The 25,928-nt window shown below is 51.4% G+C and overlaps 1 protein-coding gene across 8 annotated transcripts in view; it reads left to right on the plus strand.

The window, feature by feature from the left end:
- OSBPL2 (oxysterol binding protein like 2) overlaps positions 1–25,928 on the plus strand; it is a 55,430-nt gene that overhangs the window by 2,540 nt on the left and 26,962 nt on the right. The window contains exons 2-5 of one of the 8 annotated variants that reach the window (XM_009437551.5): positions 1,444–1,784; positions 13,629–13,793; positions 17,550–17,694; positions 21,187–21,262. In XM_009437551.5, the coding sequence (XP_009435826.1) occupies positions 13,757–13,793; positions 17,550–17,694; positions 21,187–21,262 (258 nt within the window). In that variant the 5' untranslated portion in view covers positions 1,444–1,784; positions 13,629–13,756. Of the gene's footprint in view, positions 1–1,443; positions 1,785–12,711; positions 12,834–13,628; positions 13,794–17,549; positions 17,695–19,533; positions 20,639–21,186; positions 21,263–25,928 lie in introns of those variants that run through there. The other 7 variants (XM_054674510.2, XM_001144767.6, XM_054674511.2 and 4 more) reach the window with 7 other exon arrangements.

Below are 25,928 nucleotides of genomic sequence, written 5' to 3' on the forward strand. Positions count from 1 at the left end.
GAGTACACACGTAGGACATTTTTCTTCCACGCCTCGAGTGCGTTGAGAGGGTCAGACTCTGCTGTGTTCCACGTTAATGAGGGGTGCTGTTTGAATGTGAAAAAATGCCACTTGACTTTCATCCCAGTGTCTCTCCTCTGTGCCGTCCAGGAGATGCCAGCAGATGGGTCTTGGATTTTTTTTTTTTTTGAGATGGAGTCTCGCTCTGTCGCCCAGGCTGGAGTGCAGTGGCGCGAACTCGGCTCACTGCAAGCTCTGCCTCCCGGGTTCACACCATTCTCCTGCCTCAGCCTCCCAAGTAGCTGGGACTACAGGCGCCCGCCACCACGCCTGGCTAATTTTAGGTCTTGGATTTGTCATTAAAGCTTGCTCGACTTTTAAAGTTTTAGTACTTTCAGCCAATTACAAAAGTGACATTTTGTATAAGGGAATTGTTGACACATTTTAGGTTCTTATGCTGTCTTCAAGCAGGGAAGCTGCCTCAAGGTGATTTCTTTAATGTCCCCATGCAAGCCATGTCTTGTCTGGCCGTGCAGGCGCAGCTGGCGCCGTGCCTTCCTGAGTCACAGCATCTTTGCGAAGGTGGTGCGCCAGACCAGGGCTCTTGGGTCCTGGGTGGGTTCCCACTGGCTCCTGCCTTCAGTGTCTTTGCCTGTAAGACGGATTACTATGTGGAATCTGTGAAAATATAACATCAAGTGTCTGATACGTTGTGGGTGCCTGGGCCCCCCTTGGCTCCAACACCTGCTGAAGCTGGAGCCTCTCAGCAGTGCAGCAGTCACACCCTCAGGTGTCCCGGGATCTTTGTATAAGTCTGCCCCCCACTTGAATGGTCCCTTATTCAAGAGTGACTTGTTTTAAACAGAACACAGCTCTGCCAGGCAAGGGTTTTCTCGGCTTCCGTGATGAGGGGCACCTGTGTGTGTGGTGTCGGGGCCTCTGTGGGCAGTGCGGTTGGGTGTGGGCTGATTTTCTCCTAATCATTGTCATACTTCCTGTTTGGGTGTTGACATTTCGTTTAGTGTTTAGCACAGATTGTCAAGTATGAGGTTTAATTCCAATATGTAGTACATTTTCAGGTTGATTTATAACCTTATCTACACTGAAAGGAAGTCAGTATTTGAACATGACTGATTATTAAAAAGGACCGAAGTCCTGAGTTAATATGGTGGGTTCTGGTTTGATAGTTTAAATGCACTTTCCACATATGCTAGTTGATTTGTAAATCTGCTGTCATTTTTGCTTTTTCAGAGTGTTCTTGCTAGTGAGTTTCAGGCATGGTGTCCCGGCCTCTCAGGCTGCTGGTTTGGGCTAGGGTCCCACTGTGGAAGCGTGGCGGTGTCCCGGCCCACCTCTGCAGCTCTTGATAATAAAAGCATCTGTTAAATAGCTCACAGCACTGTTTGCGTGAACTTTTTGGCACTTCTTTCCTTTTCCTTCCAGATTCAGAAAAGAACTTGGGATCATTCAGCAGAATGTCACAGCATCCACGTTCTTTCCGCTGGAGCTTCTGCTGATGCAAATCCTGTGACCTCTGAGTTGAGCTGAGTGGTGGAAGTGAGCTTTTATAAGGGACTGGATCTGAGACTCGTGCCTGATGTTTGTGGCTGTTTCTCTTTGCTTGCCTTCTGTTTTCAGTGGAACACTCGCTTGATGTATTTTGAGAAACAAACTCTGGGATCAGTCCTGTTGAGCTAGTGGCTGGCTCCATAGTTTGGGGCCTGAAGAGGTTCCCGCACCCTCAGGGCTTGTGGCGGTCATCAAGCCTCTCTCCTGGGTGTAAGGTGTGTACTTCTCACCTGCGCACTGAGGGCCTGGGGGCTGTGGCCCCGACGCTGAGGCAAGTCAGGGGTGGGAAGGGTCTGAGGGGCTCTTGGCTGAGCAGACACTGAGCACATTTCTTTATCAAAGGCGCTGGGACTGCAACCTTCAGGGGTGCCCAGAGAGCGCCTGTTGTGGGCTCATACGGGGAGTTCTTGGAGGAGCACCAGGCAGGGAGGACTGTAGTGTGTAGGGAGTCGTGTGGAGTTTTGGTTCCAGAAAAGACGGAGGCAGCTGTAGAGGAAGGAGGACTATGGTGTGGAAGTGAGTGCCTGTGCTTTGTACTGAATAAACCTAAGGCTGATCGTGAGAAAGAGCCCCCTGTAACCTGGGACCTTGTGCCACTGTGCTCGGCCAGAGAGCGACTTCCATTATTGCCTTAAAACTAGGGGGACTGTGATTCAGTGACATTTCGGTGACTCCGATAATGACGGCAGGTGTCAGGTGCGCACAGGGCGTGGGGCTACCCTCTTACTGTGAAAGAGGACACGGGCTGGATCTGTGGTGGCGAGCTCCTGCGAGTGCCCTGGCTCTGGCTTGGCCTCTCTTGATGATGTAGCAGAGCTGGGAGTCTCGCTGTAATCATCACCCGTCTTCCAAGTAAGTCTCACCTGTGGGAAATGCTGGAACACCTGAGCGGAAGCAGAGCCAGGGCAGTGCCTGAGCTGGGGCCAGGGGAGGGGTCCCAGTGCAGAGGTGCCCGAGGAGCCCTAGCACCTGCCCCGAAGCCCCTGCCCCGCAGCGCCTGCCTGGCAATTCCGCCTCTTCAGTGGCTCGGCTGTCAGGGTAGAAGGCTCCTGGGTTAACATCATGGAGTTTTCACCCCTGCTTCTCATCAGAAAAGCTGGGGGAACTTTTTAAAAAGTGTGGGTTCAAGGCCCAGCCCCAGCTTCACTGAGCCTGGGTTTCCCGGGAGGGGCCCGGGAAGAGATGTGTTTAACAAGCTTGGGAGGGTCTGGGGTGGGTCCTCAGCAGGGAGTCCAAGTGCTGGAGGCCCACGGCGGGGTCAGGACCCTTTTTTAGATCAAGGACCCCTTTGAGAACTTCATGAATATGAATAATCTGGGTCATTGTTCTGGGGAAAAAAATGAACACAATTTATTTTTTCCTGTTTTTTAAAATTTTTTAATAAAAAAATTTTTTTTTGCAGAGGGTAGAGGGGTTAGAGATTCATGGTTTTCTCTGACCTTGGTTTGAAGCCCTGCCTGTAGGTGCTCAGGAAGCACAGTTGGCAGCCACGTGGGCAGGTCTGATGTTAGGGTGACAGGTTTCTCAGCACAGTGGACCCCATTAGGGCTGCACAGGATGAAGATGGGCATGATGGTGAGGAGGGCCTGGAGCTGAGGCCACAGAGAAGGAGGCGGCCAGAGGGCAAGGACGCACTCCAGCAAGCCAGCCACTCCTTGGCTGGGCAGGTGCCCTGGGGAAGGCCGGGAGCCCTGCAGGACAACAGCCTCTCACCTGGCTCACTCACTTCCCTTTGCTGTCTTAATTTTCCTCCCACTCCCTCACCGCGTCCTCCGCCTGCTGTGGCCCTTGCTGGGTTGTGAGATGTGGGTACAAGGTGTCTCCTTCTCCTCTAGCTGCAGCCGCAGGCTGGGCTCCTCTCGGGGCCGTTGGTTTTGATCATCAGAGATACACAGCGGCGGCGGGTCGGGGGCTGGCCGGACTGCTGCTGCCCTTGGAGTGCTCTCCCTGCCCTCCGGCATGGCTTTCTGAGAGCAGGGTGCCCGTGAGCTGTGGGGCATGCGCCCTGTCCATTGCCTTCCCACCCAGTCTCGTGGGCCGCATTGGAACAGCTTTTTATTGTGTTGCATAAGGAGAAGGTTGATTAAAACACATGTTTTTGTACGGAAGCGCTTGCATTCATCTTGTGTGTTTGGAAATACATCGTACTGCATTACAAGGTAATGTTCCTCGAGGTGCGTGGTGTATTTTTGGCAATTAATATTCCACAGGAAGCAGTTAAGTCAGCGACAAGACTTGAGGGAGTTGACTGTGGTGAGTGGGGCGCTAGGCTCCGCTTCCGGGACATCGGGCCACACTGGCCGCGAGGCCCAGTGGGAAGATTTGCCACTCCCCACAGCTGCTTCTTGGGACCAAGCCGGGCTCACCTTTGCCTGCCTCTCAAGGTCACCCTCATGGCATGGAGAATGGTAAACAGTGGGGGTGCTGCTGTCTGCACAGTGGGAGAGGTTCACCTGCCTTTCTCAGTGTAGAAACTTCCTGCGTGAATTCTGGACTGATGCAGAGTCCTCATGTGCACCTGGCAAGTTTGCCTGGCTGGCACGCGTAGCACAGGGCCTTCCCGAGTCAGGGTTGAGCCATTCGTGTGTCCACGCTGGTGTCTTAGGATAAAGGGCTGAAATCTGTTCTTTTTTTTTTTTTTTGAGACAGTGTCTTGCTCTGTCGCCCAGGCTGAAGTGCAGTGGCGCAATCTCGGCTCACTGCAACCTCCGCCTCATGGGTTCAAGTGATTCTTGTGCCTCAGCCTTCTGAGTAGCTGGGACTACAGGCATGTGCCACCTGTAATTTTTTTGTATTTTTAGTAGAGATGGGGTTTTGCCATGTTGCCCAGCTGGTCTTGAGCTCCTGACCTCAAGTGATCTGCCTGCCGTGGCCTCCCAAAGTGCTGGGATGACAGGCGTGAGCCACCGCGCCCGGCCTGAAACCTGTTCTTCAGCTAAGGTGTGTTACATTCTGTGTGGTGTTAGGGAGCCTGTTTGTGATGAGCCACGTAGAGCCCCACGCTAAGAAGAACCATACAGGCCTGAAGAAGGCGGAGAGGTTGTTCAGGTTAAAAAGCACAGACCTAGAGCCAGCTGGTTCTGTGCTCAGAAGGGCTGTCTCCTGGAGCTTCTGATGCAGTTGGACTTAACCTTATTTGGCTAAAGGATCAAGAACCAGTGTTCAATAAAGGTCACTCTTGATTCCATCCCATTGCCACCAAAACACAGTGCATTTAAGGGCAAAGGCCTGAGCGGCCGGTCGTACGTGCCTCACTCGTGACGGGCTGCAGACGGTGACGAGGACAGACAGCCGTGCACATCCCCCTTTTTAAAAAAGGTCATTGTTGTGAATAGCATATGACTTGTTTATTTGGTTCTAAATTTATACAAAATCTGTAAAAATAACCGTTAAGCTTTTACAATGACAGGAATATTAAGGCTTGATTTTTTTCCTCAACAACTGGCAGAAGGCGTGTTTCAGTGAGCACAGACGGAGCAATCCAGGGAGGTCTGGGAAGGAGGAATGGGGCCTGGCCCGGCGGCGTCCTTGACGGCCCTCCATCGTTGTGGGGTTGGTGTTTGAGAGGTAGCTGTGGCGGGGGGCCGGCTGCCATTCCCGCGTCTCCTCGCAGAGGCCTGGACCTGCGCCTGGGGCTGGCAAAGCCCCCTGCTCTCGCTGCTGCCGCCGCCTCCATCTTCCTCCACCCTCTGGTGGGGCTGGTCACAGGCAGGGCCTGGTCCCACGATGGCTCAGCCCCATGGGGCCCCGGGACGCTGTGTCCAGGATGGGCGCCACTGCCGTGGGTGGCTGTTGAAGTGAAGTCAATTCAGCTGATTAGCATCCGGCATTCAGTTCTCCCTCACGTTTCAAGTGCTTGTAGCCACCTGTGGCCCATAGGGACGACACTGGACAGATGACATTTCCAGTGCCATGGGAGAGTCTAAGCTCAGCTCTGAAGCTGTGAAATGTTGAGTCTTTGTTTTAGTTAAGTTTTGTTTTTTTGCAAAAGAAACGAGATTGTGGCCTGGTGGCCAGCTGGGTGTCAGTGGGGTGAGGGCTTCTAGGCGTCCGGGTGATGCATGGGCTGAGTTTGCAAAGTGGATGTGTCAAGGCTGAAATGCTAGCTGAGAAGCATTGCCCACGCTAGGCTTGGACACGCAGGGAGGGATGAGGTGTCAGAGAGGCCCTGACTGGTCACTCCTGCCCCAGGGCTTAGAAGGTGCTGGGTGAAGAGAGCTGCGCCGCTGTGCCTCAGCCCCTGCCCCTCCCCCTCAGTGCCACACGGAGGTGCAGGCCTCTCACACCAGGTTCTCCCTGCGTCCGTTCATGTCACAGCAGGCTTTGTCTTGCTGTCCATGATTTCATGTTCCCATCCTCCAGCCTTGTTCCGGGAGACCTTCTGTTCTTTAATTTCCACAGAGAGCTAATTCTGTCCTTAAACTTTGTGACTCTGATGCTCGTAGGTGACACTTGTTTCCCTTCCTGGTGCTCTGGCAACCTCGCAGTGTTATGGTAGCATCTTTCCAAGCATTTGAGTGGCCAGGTTAGGCCCTGCCAGGTCGCCGACTGCTCTGGGGAAGGAGAAGTCCTGCAGGGATGTGACAGTGGCTTTGGTTTGCTCCTTGGCCGGCCCCAGCCTGACCTAGTTCTGCTCTGCACTGTGGTTGGGCTCACGTGTTAGCCTTGACCTTGAGCGGATGGCAGGTGCTCTTCAGTGCATGATGCTGCACTGGGAACTTCGCTTGGCCCTGGAAGCTGGTTTGATGTGCACGTCGGCTTGAGTGAGTGCGGGGATGGCTGAGCTTGCCTCTTGGCTTAGGCACTGAAGATCTTCCTGTGGGTCCTCTGGGGTCGCTTGCTCTGTGGTTGTGCTGGATGTGGCCTCTTGTGGAGCAGAACCAGGCCTGTGGAACCCATTCCCTGTGACTGCCCTGGCACCTTGGCTTATGATTGCTGCCCCCACGCCGCAGCTGCCTCCCTGCGAAGCTCAGCGGGACCGCGGGGACTGAGGGACTGTAGCTCCCCGGCCATGCCCGACCACAGTGTGATCCCTACGGGAATGAGTTTGAAAGTCTCTGCCAGTGGCTTTGACCTGTCAGGAGGAGGCAGGAGGAGGCAGGAGGAGGAGCATTCTTTCAAGTGGAAGTAGTGTTGGATGGGGTCCTTAGGGTCCTTTCTTTCTTTCTTTTTTTTTTTTTTTGAGCTGGAGTCTCGCTCTGTCGCCCAGGCTGGGGTGCAGTGGTGCGATCTCAGCTCACTGCAATCTCCTCCTCAGGTTCAAGCTATTCTCCTGCCTCAGCCTCCCTAGTAGCTGGGACTACAGGCCCCTGCCACCATGTCCGGCTAATTTTTGTATTTTTAGTAGAGATGGAGTTTCACCATATTGGCCAGGCTGGTCTCGAACTCCTGACCTTGTGATCCGCCCACCTCGGCCTCCCAAAGTGCTGGGATTACAGGTGTGAGCCACTACGCCCGGCCCCTTAGGGTCCTTTCTAAGACAGAACCCCATCGTTGTTAATAGTGGGAACGTTTTCCCTTTCAGCAAAATGCCACATAAGGCTCTGTGCACAGCTGTTTATTTGTTAGTGCTGCTTGCTGATGTATTTTTAAATTATGAAATAAAACTTATATTTTCTTTCTTTTCTTTTTTTTTCTTTTTTCTTTTGTTTTTTTTTTGTTTTTTTTTTGTTTTTGAGACAGGGTCTCTCTCTGTTGCCCAGGCTGGAGTGCAATGGCTAAATCTTGGCTCATTGCAACCTCTGCCTCCCAGGTTCAAGCGATTCTCCCACCTCAGCCTCCTGGGTAGCTGAGATTAAAAGTGCACGCCACCATGCCTGGCTAATTTTTGTATATTTTGGTAGAGATGGGGTTTCACCATGTTGGCCAGGCTGATCTCGAACTTCTGACTTCAGGTGATCCGTCCACCTCGGCCTCCCAAAGCGCTGGGACTGTAGGCGTGAGCCATCGTGTCCGGGCAGAACTGTATGAACTTAGAATTGATATTTAACCTCAGAAGTGATTTTAGAATCTTCTTGTGATCAGTGCACTCTCTGTGTCCAGCATGTCCGGGGTGCCCTGCCTGTTTCTGATGGACAGAGTAACGACATGTAATTGAACTTCCAGCAGGTCGCCCGTGGTGGTCAGCACCGGATCCCCAGTCTCGTTCACCAACTTCCTGAACTGTCAGATCTGCTTGCTTTATTTATTTATTTATTTTTTAAGAGACAGGGTCTTGTTCTGTTGCCCTCTCTGGAGTGCAGTGGAGCAATCATAGCTCACTGCAGCCTCCAACTCCTGGGGTCAAGCAGTCCTTCTGACTTAGTCTCCTAAGTAGCTAGGACTTATAGGCATGTGCCACTGTGCCCAGCTAATTTATTTTATTTTGTTTTTTTGTACAGACAGTATCTCACTGTGTTGCTCAGGCTGGTCTTAAACTCCTGGGCTCAAGCCATCTGCCACCTTGGCTTCCCAAGGTATTGGGATTATAGATGTGAGCCACCGTGCAGGGCCCACATCTGAGAAAAACATAAAGATGGGTTTGTACGACTTGAGTCCAAGTCTTCATACCGGTGGTGTAGGACATTTTGAGATCCTGGTGGGACGGGGACAGCACCTTTAAGAAAGTGTGCTGGGGTCCTTTTCAAGGGACTGGTGAGTTCCCTGGGCTAGGGGAACTGAGACTCACTGGGGCCTGCAGGGATGGCGTCCTTGGGGCCAGGGAAGTGCCCCCCACCCCCCCAAAAAAAAACTCTCACTGGAGAAGGACAAAGGGCAAGAGGCCAGCAGAGATGCCCAGCACAGACTCAGGCCCCAGGGTTTTTCTCTAGAAGTAGAAAAGGGAGAAGTTGAACAGAAAGAGCCCATTAAAACAGACAGAAAACCCCAGCAAAGTTTGTTCCTGAAATACTCTCTCTGGGGGTTGTTTTCTGAGTGCAAAGTGAGATCTGCACGTGGAAGAACATATTCAGGAAATAAACTCTGCCTTCCTAATGCTTTTTCTTAAACATTTAACTTTCTGTATATTCCTCAACTTTGATACTCAATTATGAAGCCTAACTTTTGCTTTTTAAAATTATTTTTGCTTTTTAAATTTTTATTTATTTGTTAATAAAATAAACAGCCTCTGTCGCCCAGGCTGGAGTGCAGTGGCGCGATCTCGGCTCACTGCAACCTCCGCCTCCCGGGTTCAAGCAATTCTCCTGCCTCAGCCTCCCGAGTAGCTGGGACTACAGGTGCCCGCCACTGCGCCGGCCACCACGCCCGGCTAATTTTTTGTTTTTTAGTAGAGACAGGGTTTCACCGTGTTAGCCAGGATGGTCTCGATTTCCTGACCTCTTGATCCACCCGCCTTGGCCTCCCAAAGTGCTGGGATTACAGACAGGCGTGAGCCGCCACGCCTGGCCAATTTTTTTTTTTTTAGGGTTCTCTCAAAAAGATATTCATACTATCGTGACTTTTTTTTTTTTTTTTTTTAAGACAGATTTTTGCTCTCGTTGCCCAGGCTGGAGTGCGATAGTGCAATCTCGGCTCACTGCAACCTCTGCCTCCTGGGTTCAAGTGATTCTCCTGCCTCAGCCTCCCGAGTAGCTGGTATTACAGGCATGCGCCACCATGTCTGGCTAATTTTGTATTTTTAGTAGAGATGGGGTTTTTCCACGTTGGTCAGGCTGGTCTTGAACTCCTGACCTCAGGTGATCCACCTGCCTCGGCCTCCCAAAGTGCTGGGATTACAGGCATGAGCCACTGCGCCTGGCCTATCGTGACATCTTAAAAATGAGCAGGAATCCTCCTACCATCAGATACTCGCTGTGTTTAGATTTCCACTGTCTTATAAATGTCTCCATGAAATCCTGTCTGCCTGTGTGTAGGCCTTGTTTGCATCCTGCTTCAAGCGTCATTTTAATTGGTATGCCTTTTTTTTTTTTTTTTTGGAGACAGGGTCTTGCTCTGTCGCTCAGGCTAGAGTGCAGTGATGCAACCATGGCTCACTGCAACCTTGATGTCCCAGGCTCGAGTGATCCTTCCACTTCAGCCTCCCGTGTAGCTGGGACCATAGGTGGGCGCACCACCACACCCGACTAATTTTTGTGTATTTTGTAGAGATGAGGTTTTGCCATGTTGCCCAGGCTGATATCCAACCCCTGGGCTCAAGCGATCCACCTGCCTCAGCCTCCCAAAGTGCTGAGATTACAAGCAGGAACCACTGCACCTGGCCGGTATGTCTTTTTTTTAAAGATAGCTTTTTTGAGGTATAATTGGCATATGATCAATTGCACATGTGTAACGTGTACGATAGGTTTTGACACGCATGTGCACCCATGAAAACATCACCATAATCAAGATGGTGAGAAGCCTTCCCTCTCCTTCTCTCTCTCTGTCTTTGTAATTGATTTGTTGGAGAGACTGGGTTGGTCGTGCATGGGTTTTGCTGATTGCACCCCCACATTCGCAGGTAGTCGAACATGGTGTGCCCACACCTAAGAAGTGGCTGCTCAGTCAAAGTCACGAGGTTTCCTTGCTCCTCCTGGGTGCCTCCTTTTTCAATGTGGTTGATTTTCTGCAGAGGCCAGCTCTGCTGGGCGAGGTGCCAGGGGTCCGGGTGCTGCTGCTGAGTCCCCGTGGTGTGGCCTCTGGTCTCTGTACTTCCCTAGGTTGGGAGGTGTGTTAGGCTGTTCCTGGTTGCTATAAAGAAATACCTGAGACTGGGTAATTGATAAGGAAAGGTCGTTTAATTAGGTCACGGTTCTGCTCTACGGGAAACATGGCGCTGGCATCTGCTCAGCCTCTGGGGAGGCCTCAGGGAGCTTTTACTCATGGTGGAAAGCGAAGCGGGCGCAGGCACCTCACATGGCGCGAGGAGGATTGAGAGAGACGCCTTTAAAGAAGCAGATCTCATGGGCACTCATCCTTGCCCAGGACCAGGAGGACAGCACCAAGCCGTGAGGGATCCACTCCCATGGCTCAAACACCTCCCATCAGGCCTGCATCCAACACCGGGGATCACATCTCAACAGGAGGTTTGGTGGTGGGGACACATCCAGACCATGTCAGTAGATAAAGCTAGAAACTGGACAAACCTGGGCTCAGTGTTCCGGGCAAAACTGCTTCAGCAATGGCAGTGTCATCTCTCCCCGGGAGGCACCCAAGGCCGTCTCTCGGGGTTCAGTGCCTGGATGTGTGAATTCTCCAGTGTCGTCTAATGGTGATGGTCACACACCTGTGTGCCTTGTTCATCCATTTGCTGGGATGCTTCCATAAAGCGCAATTTCCTCACCTGTTACCTGGCGACAGTGGCACAGCAGTGTGTGTAGGGAAGGCAGGATGCTATCTCCTTGATTGCCAGTTTCAAAATAACTTGTGGGCTTACTGGCGTCATCCACCATGACCAGTTAATCTCCTTTTTAGGATCTTAGGAACTCTGGACTTGAATGTATTCACTGTGTTTCAGCCTTTTCCCATGTACTGGTGCTCAGATTGTCTCCTCTTTCTTGTGGGAGCTTCCGTAGGTTCATCCTGAGTCATTCGGCGAGAGCCCCTGGCGTAGCCTGTGTTGTGCCGCTACAGCAGTGCCACAGGCTGGGCAGTTTAGAATGAGCAGCAATGTGCAGGCTCCTCGTTCTGGAGTCTGGAAGTCCAGTTCAAGGTGCTGGTGTCTGCTGAGGGCTTTCTTGCTGTCATCTCATGGCAGAAGGTGGAAGGGCAAGAGAGGAGGGAAGAGAGGGGGAGAGAGAGAGGAGAGAGGGAAAGGGAGGGAGAAGGAGGGGGAGGCAAAGGGAGGGGGAGAGAGCGCACTAAAGGGGGCCAAACTCACCCTTTTATTTATTTATTTATTTATTTATTTTTTGAGACAGGGTTTCACTCTTGTTGCCCAGGCTGGAGTGCAGGGGCGTGATCTCGGCTCACTGCAACCTCTGCCTCCCGGGTTCAAGCGATTCACCTGTCTCAGCCTCCCAAGTAGCTGGGATTATAGGCACTTGCCACCATGCCTGGGCTAATTTTTTTGAATTTTTTTAGTAGAGACGGGGTTTCATCATGTTGGCCAGGCTGGTCTGGAACTCTTGACCTCAGGTGATCTGCCCACCTCGGCCTCCTAAACTGTTGGGATTACAGGCGTGAGCCAACACGCCCGGCCGACTCACCCTTTTATAACAGACCCTTTTATAAAACAGCATTAAGCCATTCCTGAGGGCAGAGCCCTCACAGTCCCACCACCTCTCAAAGGCCCCACATCCTAACATTGTCACATGGCAGTCAGATCTCAGCATGTGTTTGGAGGGATGCACATTCCAACTCTACACCCCAGTCTTTCTGGGCAGGCAGCTTCCTTGCTACCATGGCAAGAGGAGCCCAGTCCTGGATTCAGCCGCGTCTCCTCAGGAAGCCCTGGCCCCTCAGTGGCTCTGAAGGGGGAAGCACATCGCTGCAGTTGTGAAGGGGACCTGAGTGAGTGACAGCAACTTCTCCCGTCTGCAAGGGCAAGCACACCCTGGCCGTGAGCAGGGCTGTCTGCGCCGGCCTTCAGGGGCTGCCGCAGTCCGGCTGGGAAGGAGGGAGGAACCAGGAGACACTGGAGAGTCTCTCAGGGGACGTGGTGGCTGTCCTGTTGTCTGGAGGGAAGCAGCTGCTGCTGCCCCTTGCGGCTGTGGCAGGGCTGCGGGATGAGCCGCTTGGGGGGTCACCCAGCACTGGGGGCCGTTCTCGCCCCGGCGCCCTCACCCTCAGAACTGTGCAGAGAGCTCTGGGCTGGTTTTTGTATTTTTGGCACAAGTAAGGATGCTGATTTTGGCTTCCTTCTCTTGTCGTTCATCAAACGCTGCTTTTCCTGATGGGAGACACTAATGTGCATGAGTTCTAGAATATTGAGCTAAGGTCGTTGTGAGAAAATGTAAGTTTACTTCAGTTTATCCTGGGAGTAGCTAACATACATAGCAGCCTCAATTCTCTAGAATTGATGTTGGTTTCAGGTAGTTGTGAAATTTTAGACATAATTTTCCATTTACTTATACAGCCACTTGTTCCAGCCTCTGGTGAATGTTTGCAATGATTTTCAGCAAAACTTCCTGAGCCGTGTTTGAACCTCGGATGCTGAACACCTCATTGAAGCTCACCTGCTCTCTCTGACTGCCCCCATGACTTTCTTTTTTTTTTTTTTTTTTTGAGATGGAGTCTCGCTCTGTTGCCCAGGCTGGAGTGCAGTGGCGTGATCTCGGCTCACTGCAACCTCTGCCTTCCGGATTCAAGCGACTCTTCTGCCTCAGCCTACTGAGTAGCTGGGATTACAGGTGCCTGCCACCACGCCTGGCTGATTTTTGTATTTATAGTAGAGACAGGGTTTCACCACGTTGTCCAGGCTGGTCTCTGAACCCCTGACCTCAAGTGATCCACCGGCTTCGGTCTCCCAAAATGCCGGGATTACAGGCGTGAGCCACCACACCCTGCCCCCATGACTTTTCCCAAATTAATGTTTTATTGTTTTCTTACATAACTGTAGATAATGCTTTTAATTTTATTTATTTTAATTATTTATTTGTTTATTTATTTTGAGACAGAGTCTCATTTTGTCACCCAGGCTGGAGTGCCGTGGCACGATCTCAGCTCACTGCGATCTCTGCCTCCCGAGTTCAAGAGATTCTCCTGCCTCACCCTCCCAAGTAGCTGGGACTATAGGCGTGCGCCACCACGCCTGTATAATTTTTGTATTTTTAGTTAGAGACAGGGTTTCACCATGTTGGCCAGGCTGGTCCCAAGCTCCTGGCTTCAAGTGATCCGCCCACCTCAGCCTCCCAAAGTGCTGGGATTACAGGCGTGAGCCACCATGCCCAGCCAATAATGCTTTTTAGAAACAACTCTTGTTATAGGGCTGAATTACTGGTCTGTTATTCATTGATTGATCTTACGTTATAAATGCTCCCTCTCGTTTACTTTTTGAAATTATGTTTGTGATGTGATAATTTATTTTACTAATTTGCTTACATGGAATTTAGATTGATTTTAGGATGGTGAATGGGTATTTTTAAAATGTTTTTAAACCGTGAAACTTCTGGAAGCTAAGTATGCCAAAATTTTTTTCCCTTTAGATCTTCTGTGTCTATTGGATTTTTCCAAGAGAAAGTTTGTAAAATTCCTTACACTGTAGATGTGGATCAGATACGATGATTCAGTAGAAGAGCACACGTCAGGGGCTGTGGAGGCTGGCTGCTGAAGGATGAACGGAGAGGAAGAATTCTTTGATGCCGTCACAGGTGAGTCGAAAGAACCAACTAGGGACGTACTGGAAGGGTGAACGTCCCTGGATTCAGATGTTGGACCTGGCGTTTGGGGTGTAAAGATGCTCAGTAAAGCAGTGTGTGGGTGAGCGTTCACGATCCCAAACATGGACTGTTCAGCAAAACCTCACATCCATCTCAGAGGTGGGAAAAGCCTTGACTTTGGCTGACAGGGTTTAAGTCTCCCGAAGAGTTTCCTGGGGTGCGGATATTTTCATTTGTCTCCTGAGATAGCCATCTTCTTCTCCTATTTCTGCTTCATGATGAGAATGTTCTAGATATGGTGGCCCTGTCTTGCCTGGCACTGCTTGATGCATCCCATCAGACAGCAAACCCCTGGGTCCACAGCTGCGCTCACAGCCTCAGAATGCAGTTATTTTTTTCTTTCGCACGATGGTTTAAAGTGGCGGCGTGCAGCCTGTGGTCTGAATGAAATCCTGTGGCCTAATTGAAAAGAATGTGTTTTGGCATCCAGTCACTCAAAAAAAGAAAATGAAGACCGTGTTGCAGGGCTCATGGGCACGTGACGGGGCGGCTAGAGGAAAGGGCAGGCGGGGCTGGCAGCTTGGCCTCCCAGAGCCGCCCCTTCTCCTGGCACAGGGAAGAGCCTGAAACCCTTCGAGCTCGTGTCTTGTCAGGTCCTCATGTTCATTCTCCACTCTTCTGTGCCTCGGAGTCAGCATCTGGAATTCCGCTTGTTTTTTCTGGAAAGGACCATTGCTGGTGGGAAGGGGCATCAGGAGATTCTCCTTGATGTTCCCTTGTCCTTAGGCGTCGGGATCAGAAAGGAGCGGTTTTGGAAATGTGGCCGCAGGCCAGGAATTAGTGACGATCTTTAGAAGCACTTCTGCGGTTACTGCCGCTCAAGGATCTGTCAGGGTCTCTGTGGCCATGCCCCAAGGACACGTCGATGGCTCCGTTGGCACCTCCAGTCTGTGGCCCTGCCAGGGTGGGTGTGTCAGGAGGGTCTCTGTGGCCACACCCCGAGGACGTTGATGGCTCTGGTGGCGCCTCCAGTCCGTGGCCCTGCTGGAGCGGGCTGATTGTCCCGAGGCTGTGCTGCTCCTGTACCTGCTCTGGCAGCTCAAGATGGTTGACTTACTCTTATCCAAAACCCCAGGAGAAGGGGATGCTGCGCTCCTTACTGGCTTCAAAGGCTCAATTTCGAAGTCAGTTTCCATGATTTCGTAGCTGAATTATCTGCAGCGTGTTTGCCTCGGATGCACTCTCAGAGGAGGGTCCATGGAGCTTGCAACTCATCCGTGGTGGTTCTGTGTTCTCTGCTGAATCCCACACAGCGGAGGGGTTGTCAGGCTCTCACACCCTCGGGCTGCCCTCTAGTGGGATGCCATGTCTGTCACAGAGAGCGCAGTTTTGAGGTCCCTCCTCTCCTGGGAGTCTCATAGGATGTCCTTTTTGTCTGGGGTCTTGGTGTGACTGATACTTTCCCGAATACCTCTGGCCATTTTTTTTTTTTTTTTTTTTGAGCCAGAGTCTTGCTTTGTCGCCCAGGCTGGAGTGCAGTGGCGTGATCTCAGCTCACTGCAACCTCCTCCTCACGGGTTCAAGCAGTTCTCCTGCCTCAGCCTCCCGAGTAGCTGGGATTACAGATGCCCACCACCACGCCTGGCTAATTTTTGTACTTTTAGTAGAGATGGGGTTTCACCATGTTGGCCAGGCCGGTCTCGAACTCCTGACCTCAGATGATCCACCTGCCTTGGTCTCCCAAAGTGCTGGGATTACAGGTGTCAGCCACTGCGCCTGGCCACCTCTGAGCTTTTTGAGTCAGTTTGCTGTGACTTCCCAGGGTTCCCAGCTGTGTGTGATGTGGTACTCAGATGGACTCCACTGTTCTAGGAGCCACAGGGTGTGCGGGGCTGTGGGGCGCTGCTCCTGCATGGCAAGGCCTCTCCATGTGTCCCCAAGGATGAAGTGGAAGGGACAGACATCTAGGTGACAAGAATTTTCCCCCTCAGTTCTTGGGCTTCAAAACAAATAATGGAAGGAAAAAACCACTTCATCTCTTTATGCGATGAAATACCCGTGCTAGAGGTAGACTCTCGACTCCTTCACCGCCTATAATACTCATCTGACTTTGTAACTCTAATTTCAAAAGTATGTAAACTAAGCAGTTATTAAATGAATGACTTCATTAGGCATTTAATTTGTCTTAAGAATCAGTGCCATTCAAAGGAAAGGTTTGGAGGACATGAACAGTGTGTATGGGATTAAGGGCTATGAATGCAGAGGGGCTAATAAAAGCAGGGGTTTCCGAGGGAGCCGATGATAGGAGATCTCAGCTTCCTCCTTTGCTCATCTGTATTTTCTGTTTTTCTACAATAAATGCATGTGGTGTCTTAGAATGTTATTAGGCCATCCGTGTAGCGTTGGCTGAGTCGGAGGCTGCGGTGGCTGCCAGGTCTTAGAATGTTATTAGGCCATCCGTGTAGTGTTGGCTGAGTCAGAGGCTGCAGTGGCTGCCGGGATGTGCTGTTTTATTCTTCTGGGTGGGGGCAGGTCCTGCCCCATGGAATTCCCTTAAGTAGGGAATGTTTTTAAGATAACTTCAGAGTGAGAAGTTAGAGATGTTGCTTTTGGGACAGAGAGCAAAACATGAGAGATGGCAGGCTATTTCAGAAACCGTGGGCCATTTCAGGATTCCTTTTTAACCCATCCTCTCAAAATCACGATGTCATCCACCCCAGCACTGCCTTTATGGATGGACTCTGCTGTGTGGAGGGGCAGGACACAGCAGCTTTGCTTTGTTCTTGTGGAGCCTGTGGCAGACTCATCTGCATGTGGGGTCCGACCGCAGTTGTCTACCTGACCCTCCCGGGCTTGTGCCCCTCACGTGGAGCCCTCAGACCCTGGAAGCACTGGGTGGTTGCCGGCTCCTACAGGCCCAGAGCCCCCATGGAATAAACTCATCGCGGGGCCCCAGCCCCCACTCCGCCCAGCTCTGGAGCAGAACTTGGCCCTTCCAGCGACTCAGACTGACAGGAGTTGAAGGGAGACGTATGTTCCCGTTCCCTAGTTGCCTGTTCTGTCCTGGGGAAGGGCCCACCCCACCAGGGCAGCGGCCGGCCGTTCTTCTCCAGGACTTTTGCTCCAGGAGTGCATGCATGGCTGGATCTCACTCACATTCTGAAGAGCTCCTTCTCCAGAGTCCCCCTTCATCCGGAGTCCACTCCGAGTCCAGTCACGTGTGTGGCATTTCCATGATTGTTCCCTAGCTGGGTACAGTTCAGTGGTGCCTTTGCGTGCCGCGATGGTCTCCCTTGAAACACTGTCAGCAGGCGTGTTTCAGACCAAGACGCAGACCTTGGTCACAAGCCCTGAGCCACAACGGGCGCGTCGCAGCCTTGGGATGGGTTTGAATCCGATAGAAGTGGCCCACCCAGAGCATGTAGGTCGCAGATTAAAATGATGAAAGGGTTCCTTCTGGAAGATGAAGCTCATGGCCTGGGACTGGACCTCAAATCACAAGCGTGGGAGGAGCCTGGGCACTGGAGCTCGCTGGGAGCGCGTTCTTAGGAGGGAAGCTCCGTGGCGCCCTCCTGTTCTCTCTGTACCGTGTCTACTTCTGGGGAACCAGAGTTAATTCTTCTAAATGTGTCCGTTCACACAACTGAGCTCTGTAGTCACCTGCTTGCATAGTCAGAATTCTTGGAGGTAGGCTTTTAAAAAATCTTTCAGGTCCAGCGAAAATGACCATTTTCTTGTCTCGCACAGGCTTTGATTCTGATAACTCTTCTGGGGAATTTTCAGAGGCAAATCAGAAAGTCACGGGAATGATTGACTTAGACACCAGCAAAAATAATAGGATTGGGAAAATTGGGGAGAGGCCCTCTCAAGAGAATGGAATTCAGAAACACAGGTATGTTCTCTCACGTCTGTCGTTTCTAAAATGTGTCTGTAATCACCCCAAAAATACTCTGCAGGGTACCCCTCAGCCCTCACGAGCATTGAGCTGGAGTGGCACCCCCCACAGCTGTCTGGCCTCCCCGTCTGGACAGCCTCCTGTGTCTGGCCAGCAAGGGTTCAGAGAGACTCCATGCCTCTCTTGGCTCCTGGAATCCACAGATGGCAATTTTTTGAGCAGTGCCTTTCCCCATCTAACAAATGCCTCTGTTCCCCTCCCTGCCCTCAGGAGTTGCTGTGAGAGGATTTGGGGTGACACAGGCTTTGACAGGGCCTGGCAAATAGTACATGGCGTTTTGATCATCAGACCCCTTGCTGATTTCCTACAGATCTGCCTGCTCTTCCATGGGCGGCCAAGTTCATCCTCTGTCTCAGCGGAGTTCTATTGCAGTGTGTTCAGCTCTGACCCCTACAGGACAAGAAGGGTTTAATTTCCTTGATGTAGCAAGACCTCATTCCCTTTCCTCCTCCACCACGTTCGTTTTCATGTAGGTAGAGTCCAGTGACAGTGGCCATCACAAGAAGTCTTCAGTCCTTGGCTGGTCGTGGTGGCTCATGCCTGTAATCCCAGCACTTTGGGAGGCTGAGACAGGTGGATCACTTGAGCCCAGGAGTTGGAGACCAGCCTAGGCAACATGGCAAGACCCCACTGCTACAAAAAAATTAAAATAATTAGCTGGGCATGGTGGTGCACGCCTCTGGTCCCAGCTACTTGGGAGGCTGAGTCAGGAGGATCCGTTGAGCCCAGAAGTTCGAGGCTATGGTGAGCTACAATGGCGCCACTGCACTCTAGTATGGGCAACAGAGCAACACCCTGGCTCAAAAAATAAAGGGAAGAAGTCTTCAGTCTTTGTTGATAGAAGCACGAGCCAGGCGCAGTGGCTCATGCCTGTAATCCCAGTCCTTTGGAAGGCCGAGGTGGGCGGATCATGAAGTCAGGAGATCGAGACCATCCTGGCCAACATGGAGAAACCCCATCTCTACTAAAATACAAAAAATTAGCTGGGCGTGGCTGTGCGCATCTGTAGTCCCGGCTACTCGGGAGGCTGAGGCAGGGGAATCACTTGAACCCGGGAGGCAGAGGTTACAGTGAGCCGAGGTCACGCCACTGCACTCCAGCCTGGGTGACAGAGCGAGACTCCATCTCCAAAAAAAAAAAAAAAAAAAAGGCACAAAGGCAGGACAAGTGTCAGGTGGGGCAGGCAGTGGCCCTGGAGCTGGTGGCATTGCATTGCGGGCTCCAGGCACAGCCGCTGATGTGTGTCTCAGCTCCAGGGAGCTGCTGCAGCCTGGCCTCAGGCTCTCCTTCGAGCTGTAGGCCCACACGCCTGCTTGGTGGGTCCACTTGGGCGCCCACATGTGCATCTCACCTCTTGTTTGTTCGTTCTCTCACCCTACAGATATGGGAGCCCCCACCCCCGCTCCTGCATTCCCCGTTTTCTAGCCCTGACTCTGCGGTCGCTTTAAATGCTGTTAGGTCCGTCAGTTCTTCCATTTCCTCTGCAACATGCCCGTCTACCCAACCACCCTTGTTTCCAGAGTGGCCTCTGCATCCCTGCCTTTTATTCCTGTTGTTGTGCAGAGGCATTTGTGTATATGTGTATTTATTGTGTTTGAGACGGAGTCTCACTCTATCGCCCAGGCTGGAGTTCAGTGGCGTGACCTCGGAAACCTCTGCCTCCCAGGTTCAGATGATTCTCTTGTCTCAGCCTCCCAAGTTGCTGGGATTACAGGCATGTGCCACCATGCCTGGCTAATTTTTGTATTTTTAGTAGAGACAGGGTTTCGCCGTGTTGGCCAGGCTAGTCTTGACCTCCTCAAGTGATCCGCCTGCCTCGGCCTCCCAAAGTATTGTGATTAAAGGTAGGAGCCACCATGCCCAGCCCAGAGGCACTTTTCAAAAGACAGATCTGGACCCCCCCACCCCGTCACCCTCTGCCTAAAACTCAGGCAGGATGACCACATGGCCGGCCTCACACTGCTGCTCCTACAGAACTGTGAATGGCGCCCTGTTATACTAGAAGAAATGACCCAGCTCGGACAGTGCACCATGTGGTCACTCACCTCTTAGGAAGAAAGCCAGCACCCTCACCTGTGCCCTCAGGCCTGGCCCCGAGCCCTGTTGCCTCCCGTCCCAGCTGCAGGGGCCTCTTTCAGGTCCTCGGGTGTGTCAGCTCCCTCTGCTCCCTTGGCCTGGGGCCTCTTTTCTCTTCTTTCCTGTCTGTAGTTCCTATGCATCCCATCTCCATGCAGGTTCGTATCCTTGGGGGATGTGACCTGACCCTCTGCAGAGCCACGTTCCCCTCCTGGTAGCACCTCCGAATCACAAAGTATTCACTGAATGCGTGCACGGACGATGGCGGAGCAGAGCTGGGTGCTGGCTTCTGGCAGCCCGGGCCTGATACTCAGCAGATGTTCCTTTTCTTTTCCACCCTGCCTCATAGCTGCCATGTCCTTTCCCTCCTGCCCCCTGACACCAGTAGTGTGCCCTGACCCAGCTGCCCTGACGTGGCATTCCCGGGGCATAGCTCGGGAGCAGAGCAGACAAGAGCTCGCGCTTTCATCACTCCGGAGGTCAGAGTGTCGGTGCCAAGGTTCTGCTGGGTGTGAGGCAAAACGCCCCTCAAAGCAGCTTCCATGAAATGGGAGTTCAGCAGGAGAGCCCTGGGGTGTCCCTGGAGGGCTGTGAGCAGCAGGGAACCCCGGGCCCCTACTCTGCAGCACCTTCTTTGCACCCTGCTCTGTGGTGTCCTGTGTGGGTCTGGCACGCCTCTCCCCAAATCCAAGTTTATGTCTCCATTCAGGCGCTCCCCTCCTAGATGGAGACAGTGTCTCATTCCAGCTCCACGTTCCTGGTGGGGAGACCAGGGCCCCGGGTCAGTGGTCCCGGTCGATGAGTGGTGAGCAGTGGTGGGGGTGAGGGTCTCCTGGTGCAAGCATGAGGGCATGGGCTCCCCCTTGCAGCCGACTGGAAGATGACCTGGAAAGAAATGCTCCTCAGGAAAGCAAGCACGTGTTTAAAGGCGGAAAAGCTTTTAATTCAGGTCACTCTTGCTGGCCTCGTGCCTGACCTCTGCCTGTGGTCTGGCCACTGCCCCAGGGACCCAGCAGGAGCCCCCAGAAGGCTGTGGGCTCTGTGGGCAGAGGGACTCCCTCCAGCTGCCACCCTGTCCCCCAGCTCTGAGAGGAAACAACAGCAGGGCTACTGCGGGGCCAAGACTGCAGAGTCATCTTTGTTGTCATGAACATTCCCAGGAAGCCCTGGGAACATGGGTGTGGAAGGCCTCTAGGCAGCAGTCGTGCCCTGTGTCCCTAGGCATGCCAGAATGTAGAAATGCCAATGTTTAGGTGTAAAAATTAAAGAGAAATGGTCATTGAGCACAGCCGCCTTGAGTAGTCAGAGTCCTGTGTTGAATTCACCCACACGTACCCCTTTTGTGCTTCGCAGGACATCGCTGCCGGCTCCCATGTTCAGCAGAAGCGACTTCAGCGTGTGGACCATCCTGAAGAAGTGTGTTGGCCTGGTGAGTCCGGGGGCCCGTGTTCACACATGGGGCTGCACCACTGACTCCTGGGAAGGTATTGCAGTGCTGGTGGTTTAAGAAAATGCGCTCTTGCCAGGTGCGGCAGCTCAGGCCTGTAATCCCAGCACTTTGGGGGGCCGAGGTGGGGGATCACCTGAGGTCAGGAGTTCGAGACCAGCCTGGCCAACATGGAGAAACACCATCTCTACTAAAAATGCAAAATGAGCCAGGCATGGTGGCACATGCCTGTAATCCCAGCTACTCGGGAGGCTGAGGCAGGAGAATTGCTTGAACCCAGGAGGCGGAGGTTGCAGTGAGCCGAGATCGTGCCATTGCACTCCAGGCTGGGTGATAAGAGTGAGATTCCATCTCAAAAACAAAAAAAAGGAAAAGAAAAAATGCACTCTTACGTTTATAAACAGCATGAGATTAAGACAATAAAACAGGAAAAGAACAAGCAAGTCAGGGGAAGAGGTGTTCTGTAGGTGAAACGGGACATAAGAACCATCCTGCAAGCACCTATCCAGCCCTGTGGCCTGCGTGAGGTGGGTGGGGCTTCCGTGGCACCCTCCCTGGCCACGTGCTGAGCTGCAGGAGGGGTGTCAGCCTTTGTCAGGTGCTCAGGGTTTGGGACAGAAAAACCAGCTGGGAATGAGCACCCAGAAGTTACAGACTTTCCCTTTCATGATCTTTCCTGACTGTGAGAACCCAAGCTGTGCCTCACAGGGGCGGGGAGTGTCCCGTGCCTTCTGTACCGTGCTGGTTCCTGGGCCAGCGCTTGATGACTGAAAACTCAAATGGCCTGGGAATACGTGTCACTCTTGCTCAGACCATGTCTTCTAGTGCTGGTGATTTTTTGCCCTTATCTGTTTTAGTCCTTTCTTTTTCCAGAGGGAACTTCACTTTTTCTCAACTTTTTATTTTGAAATAATTTTAGACTTACGGAAAATCACAGAATAGCACAGAGCATTCCTGTAGACCCACCACCCAGCTCCCCTGATGCCAGCATCTCTCGGAATAACCATAGGTCAGTGACCAAAGCAAGAAATGCATCTTAGCTCCACATGTCACTTGTATTTCCTCAGTGTCCCCGATGTCGTTTCCTGTCCCAGGACCCTCATGGCATTTGGGCTCCTCCACTTGGTGGCAGCTGCTCTGGTCTGTTACTTAGTGGACTTTTCCTTAATTTGGGTTTGTCTGATGTTTTCTTCTTAGAATGAGGTTCTGTATTTTTGGCACACACAGAAGTGAGGTACCCTTGCCAGGGCCTTGTCTGAGGGGCTCTGTGATAGCCACATGTCTTGTTAGTGGGACTGTTAACCTGATCACTTGGTCAAGTGTCTCCACTGCAAAGTTGCTGCATTTCTCTTTGTAATCAATGCTTTAGGGAAGACACTTGGATTCTGCTTGCCAATTGTAGCATCCATTGGTGGGTTTTACTGAAATCACTCTAATGGAGATTTTCCATTCTCGTTCTTTCTTCTACCTTTATTAATCGGAATTGTTCTGTAAAGGAGAGCTGTCCCTTCTCCCCTAATTATATATTTATTCAGTTATTTATTTGTATTAGTATGAACTCATGAGCATGTATTTTATTCTGTGAGTTGAATTCCAGTGGAGTCCTTATTTACGGACTATAAATAATTGCTCAAAGTGTTCTACCTTTGGTGTTGAGAGTTCTTCTAGGTTGGTTTTCCCCCTTCTGCTGAACCCCCATCCTTTTCTGAACACTTATTTCAGGCACTAAAGAATGCTCTAGTTCAGCTTATATTTTCCCTGCCTTAACCCTGGAATCAGCCACTTCCCCAGGGAGCCCATTCACTGGGTAATGGTGTTTAGAAACCACAATCCAGTGCTGGGTGAGCTCATTGCTGCTGAGGTATCATTGCCTGCAGGCCCTCTCAGCAGACAGCACTGAAAAATACGAGTGTGCTAATGCTCATGCATACACATCTGTATTTATGTATATATCTGTATGTTTCTTTTAAAATAAACCATTTGAGATTTTTTTTCTCTTTTCAGCAATGTTTTTTGTACATTTTTGACTATGTGGATAATTCAGGTCTTGACAAAAATATCTGTCTTGGTATAGATGAGGAATGTCTTTTGTGAACTTGACAAACCACCTAATTTTGACTCTTTTAAATTCTGAGACAGGCTGGGTGTGGTAGTAGCTCATGCCCTCAGGAAAGCTGAGGGAAGAGGATTGCTTGAGGCCAGGAGCTTGAGACCAGAGCCTGGGCAACATAGTGAGACCCCAACTCTACAAAAAAATTTAAAAGATTAGCCAGGCATGGTGGCACATGTCTGTCGTCCAGTTACTGGGGAGGCTGAGACAGGAGGATGGCTTGATCCCAGGAGTTTGAGGCTGCAGTGAACCGTGATTTCACCACTGTGCTCCAGCCTAGATGACAGAGGGAAACCTTGTCTCTTAAAAAAAAATAAATAAAGATTCTAGGACCAAAAGCATCTTTTCAACAACATGAAGTGATGTATATTGCATTCCCTAGGTGAGGGTTGTGGAGAGATTGAGGTGAAAGTTTCATGTGAGCACGTAGGACTGGCAAGCGTAGTAGAAAGGCGCTGGGAGGGGCCTTGCGGGGCGGCTCCACCCCTTACACTTCACTTTGAAACACTCCCCTTTGGAGGCTTTGGTGGCACTCCACTCTTTTTACTACTTCTCAGCTTGTATTGAAAAAACACAAGCACACTTGGCAACGTGGACAGTCCCAACATAGACAGATTCAGACAGACAGTGGTGAGCTCATGTCCCCATAGCTGGATCTGCAGTGATTGGCTGTGGCTCGTTCTGGATCCGCAGTGATTGGCTGTGGCTCGTTCTGGATCCGAGGTGATTGGCTGTGGCTCGTTCTGGATCCACAGTGATTGGCTGTGGCTCATTCTGGATCTGCAGTGACAGGCTGTGGCTCTTTCTGTTTGGTCCACACCCCCCTGCTTCTCTCCTCCCTCGTATTTTGAAGCAAATTCCAGACATCTTTTTGTTTGTAAATATTTCTTATGTATATTTAAAGGGTAAGGATTCTTTTTTAATGTGACTGTGATATTATTATTATACTTTAGAAAATAACTTTAGAAAGTTATTTAATATCATCAGATACTCAATCTATGTTCAAATGTCCAGTGGTCTCACGTGTTGCCCTCTGGTGTTTGCAGTCCTGTGTCTGGACCTTGTTTGTGTCCCTCTGTCAGGAAGCCTTTTTGTTGCTCTTTCTCTGAATTTAAAAGCTGTGGGCAGGCCAGGCGTGCGGCGGCTCACGCCTATAATCACTGTCAGAGGCTGAGGCGAGAGGATCGCTCGAGGCCACGGGTTCAGAACCAGCCCGGGCAACAAAGTGAGATCCCATCTCTACAAAAAAGAATTAGCCAGGCATGGTGGCACATGCCTGGGCTCCCAGCTACTCGGGTGGCTGATGTAGGAGGATCACTTGAGCCTGGGAGGTTGAGGCTGCAGTGACCGGTGATCACATTACTACACTCCAGCCTGGGTGACAGAGTGAGACCCTGTCTCTAACAAACAAACAGAGCTGTGGGCACTCAGAGCCTGGGTCCATTAACTCACTAGGAATTGCTAGTTGGAGCTGCGCCAACATGATCACCCTTTATTGATTGCCGGGGATAGTTCTGGATGTCTTCCAGTCCACAGATTGTTCCATCTTTGGTCAGTGAGAGTCTCTTCAAGGTGGCCTGGAGTCCTTTACAAAAGGAGCTTCAGGCCTATCCTGTGCGTTTACTGTCTGGGGTCTGGCATCATCTACTTGTCCAGGGAGAGAAGGAGAATTCAGGACCACAGCCAGGCTCTCAGGAGGCCACCGGGGTAGTCTTATTTCGAGGTCTGTTCCTACAGCTAGGAACTGTGTTTTTGTTTGTTTCGGTGATGCTTCAAATTTGGGCCAACAGGCTCCACCTAACCTCTGCGGCCTCATGTCTGCGTCTCTTTTCTCCCTCACTGACAGTCCCAGTTTTCTGCAGCCCTGGCGAGGACAGATTTAGACCGGCACGCAGTTGTGACTCACTCACTTTGCCCCACATACCTGTGGGACCAGCTCTGCTGCCGACAGTGTCTTTGCTGAGACAGCACATGTCTGTGCCTCCTGCAGTTGCCACTTGTCGTTGTCTTCAGGGTATATCTCAAATGCCTGCGTTATTTTTTATTTATTTATTTATTTATTTTTTGAGGGAGTCTCGCTCTGTCGCCCAGGCTAGAGTGCAGTGGCGCGATCTCAGCTCACTGCAACCTCTGCCTCCTGGGTTCAAGCAATTCTCCTGCCTCAGCTTTCTGAGTAGCTGGGACTACAGGCGCCTGCCACCGTGCTCGGCTAATTTTTTTTTTTTTTTTGTATTTTTAGTAGATACGGGGTTTCACCTTGTTGGCCAGGCTGGTCTCAAACTCCTGACCTTGTGATCCGCCCACCTCGGCCTCCCAAAGTGTTGGGATTACAAGCATGAGCCACCGCGCCCGGCCAAATGCCTGCATTTTAAAACCACCTGGGTGCTTCTTCGCTGGGTGATTGTGCCACCAAAGGAATGACATAGGTTCATTTGTTTCATTTTTGATATTGAGAGATGACTTTTTAAAATTTAATTTTCTTTTTAAATTATGGGTCCTGCATCAAATTTATCAAGCAAGGTATATTCCAGGAGAGTC

Source organism: Pan troglodytes, chromosome 21, assembly GCF_028858775.2.
Source record: "Pan troglodytes isolate AG18354 chromosome 21, NHGRI_mPanTro3-v2.0_pri, whole genome shotgun sequence".
In the NCBI taxonomy this organism is placed as follows: Eukaryota; Metazoa; Chordata; class Mammalia; order Primates; family Hominidae; genus Pan; species Pan troglodytes.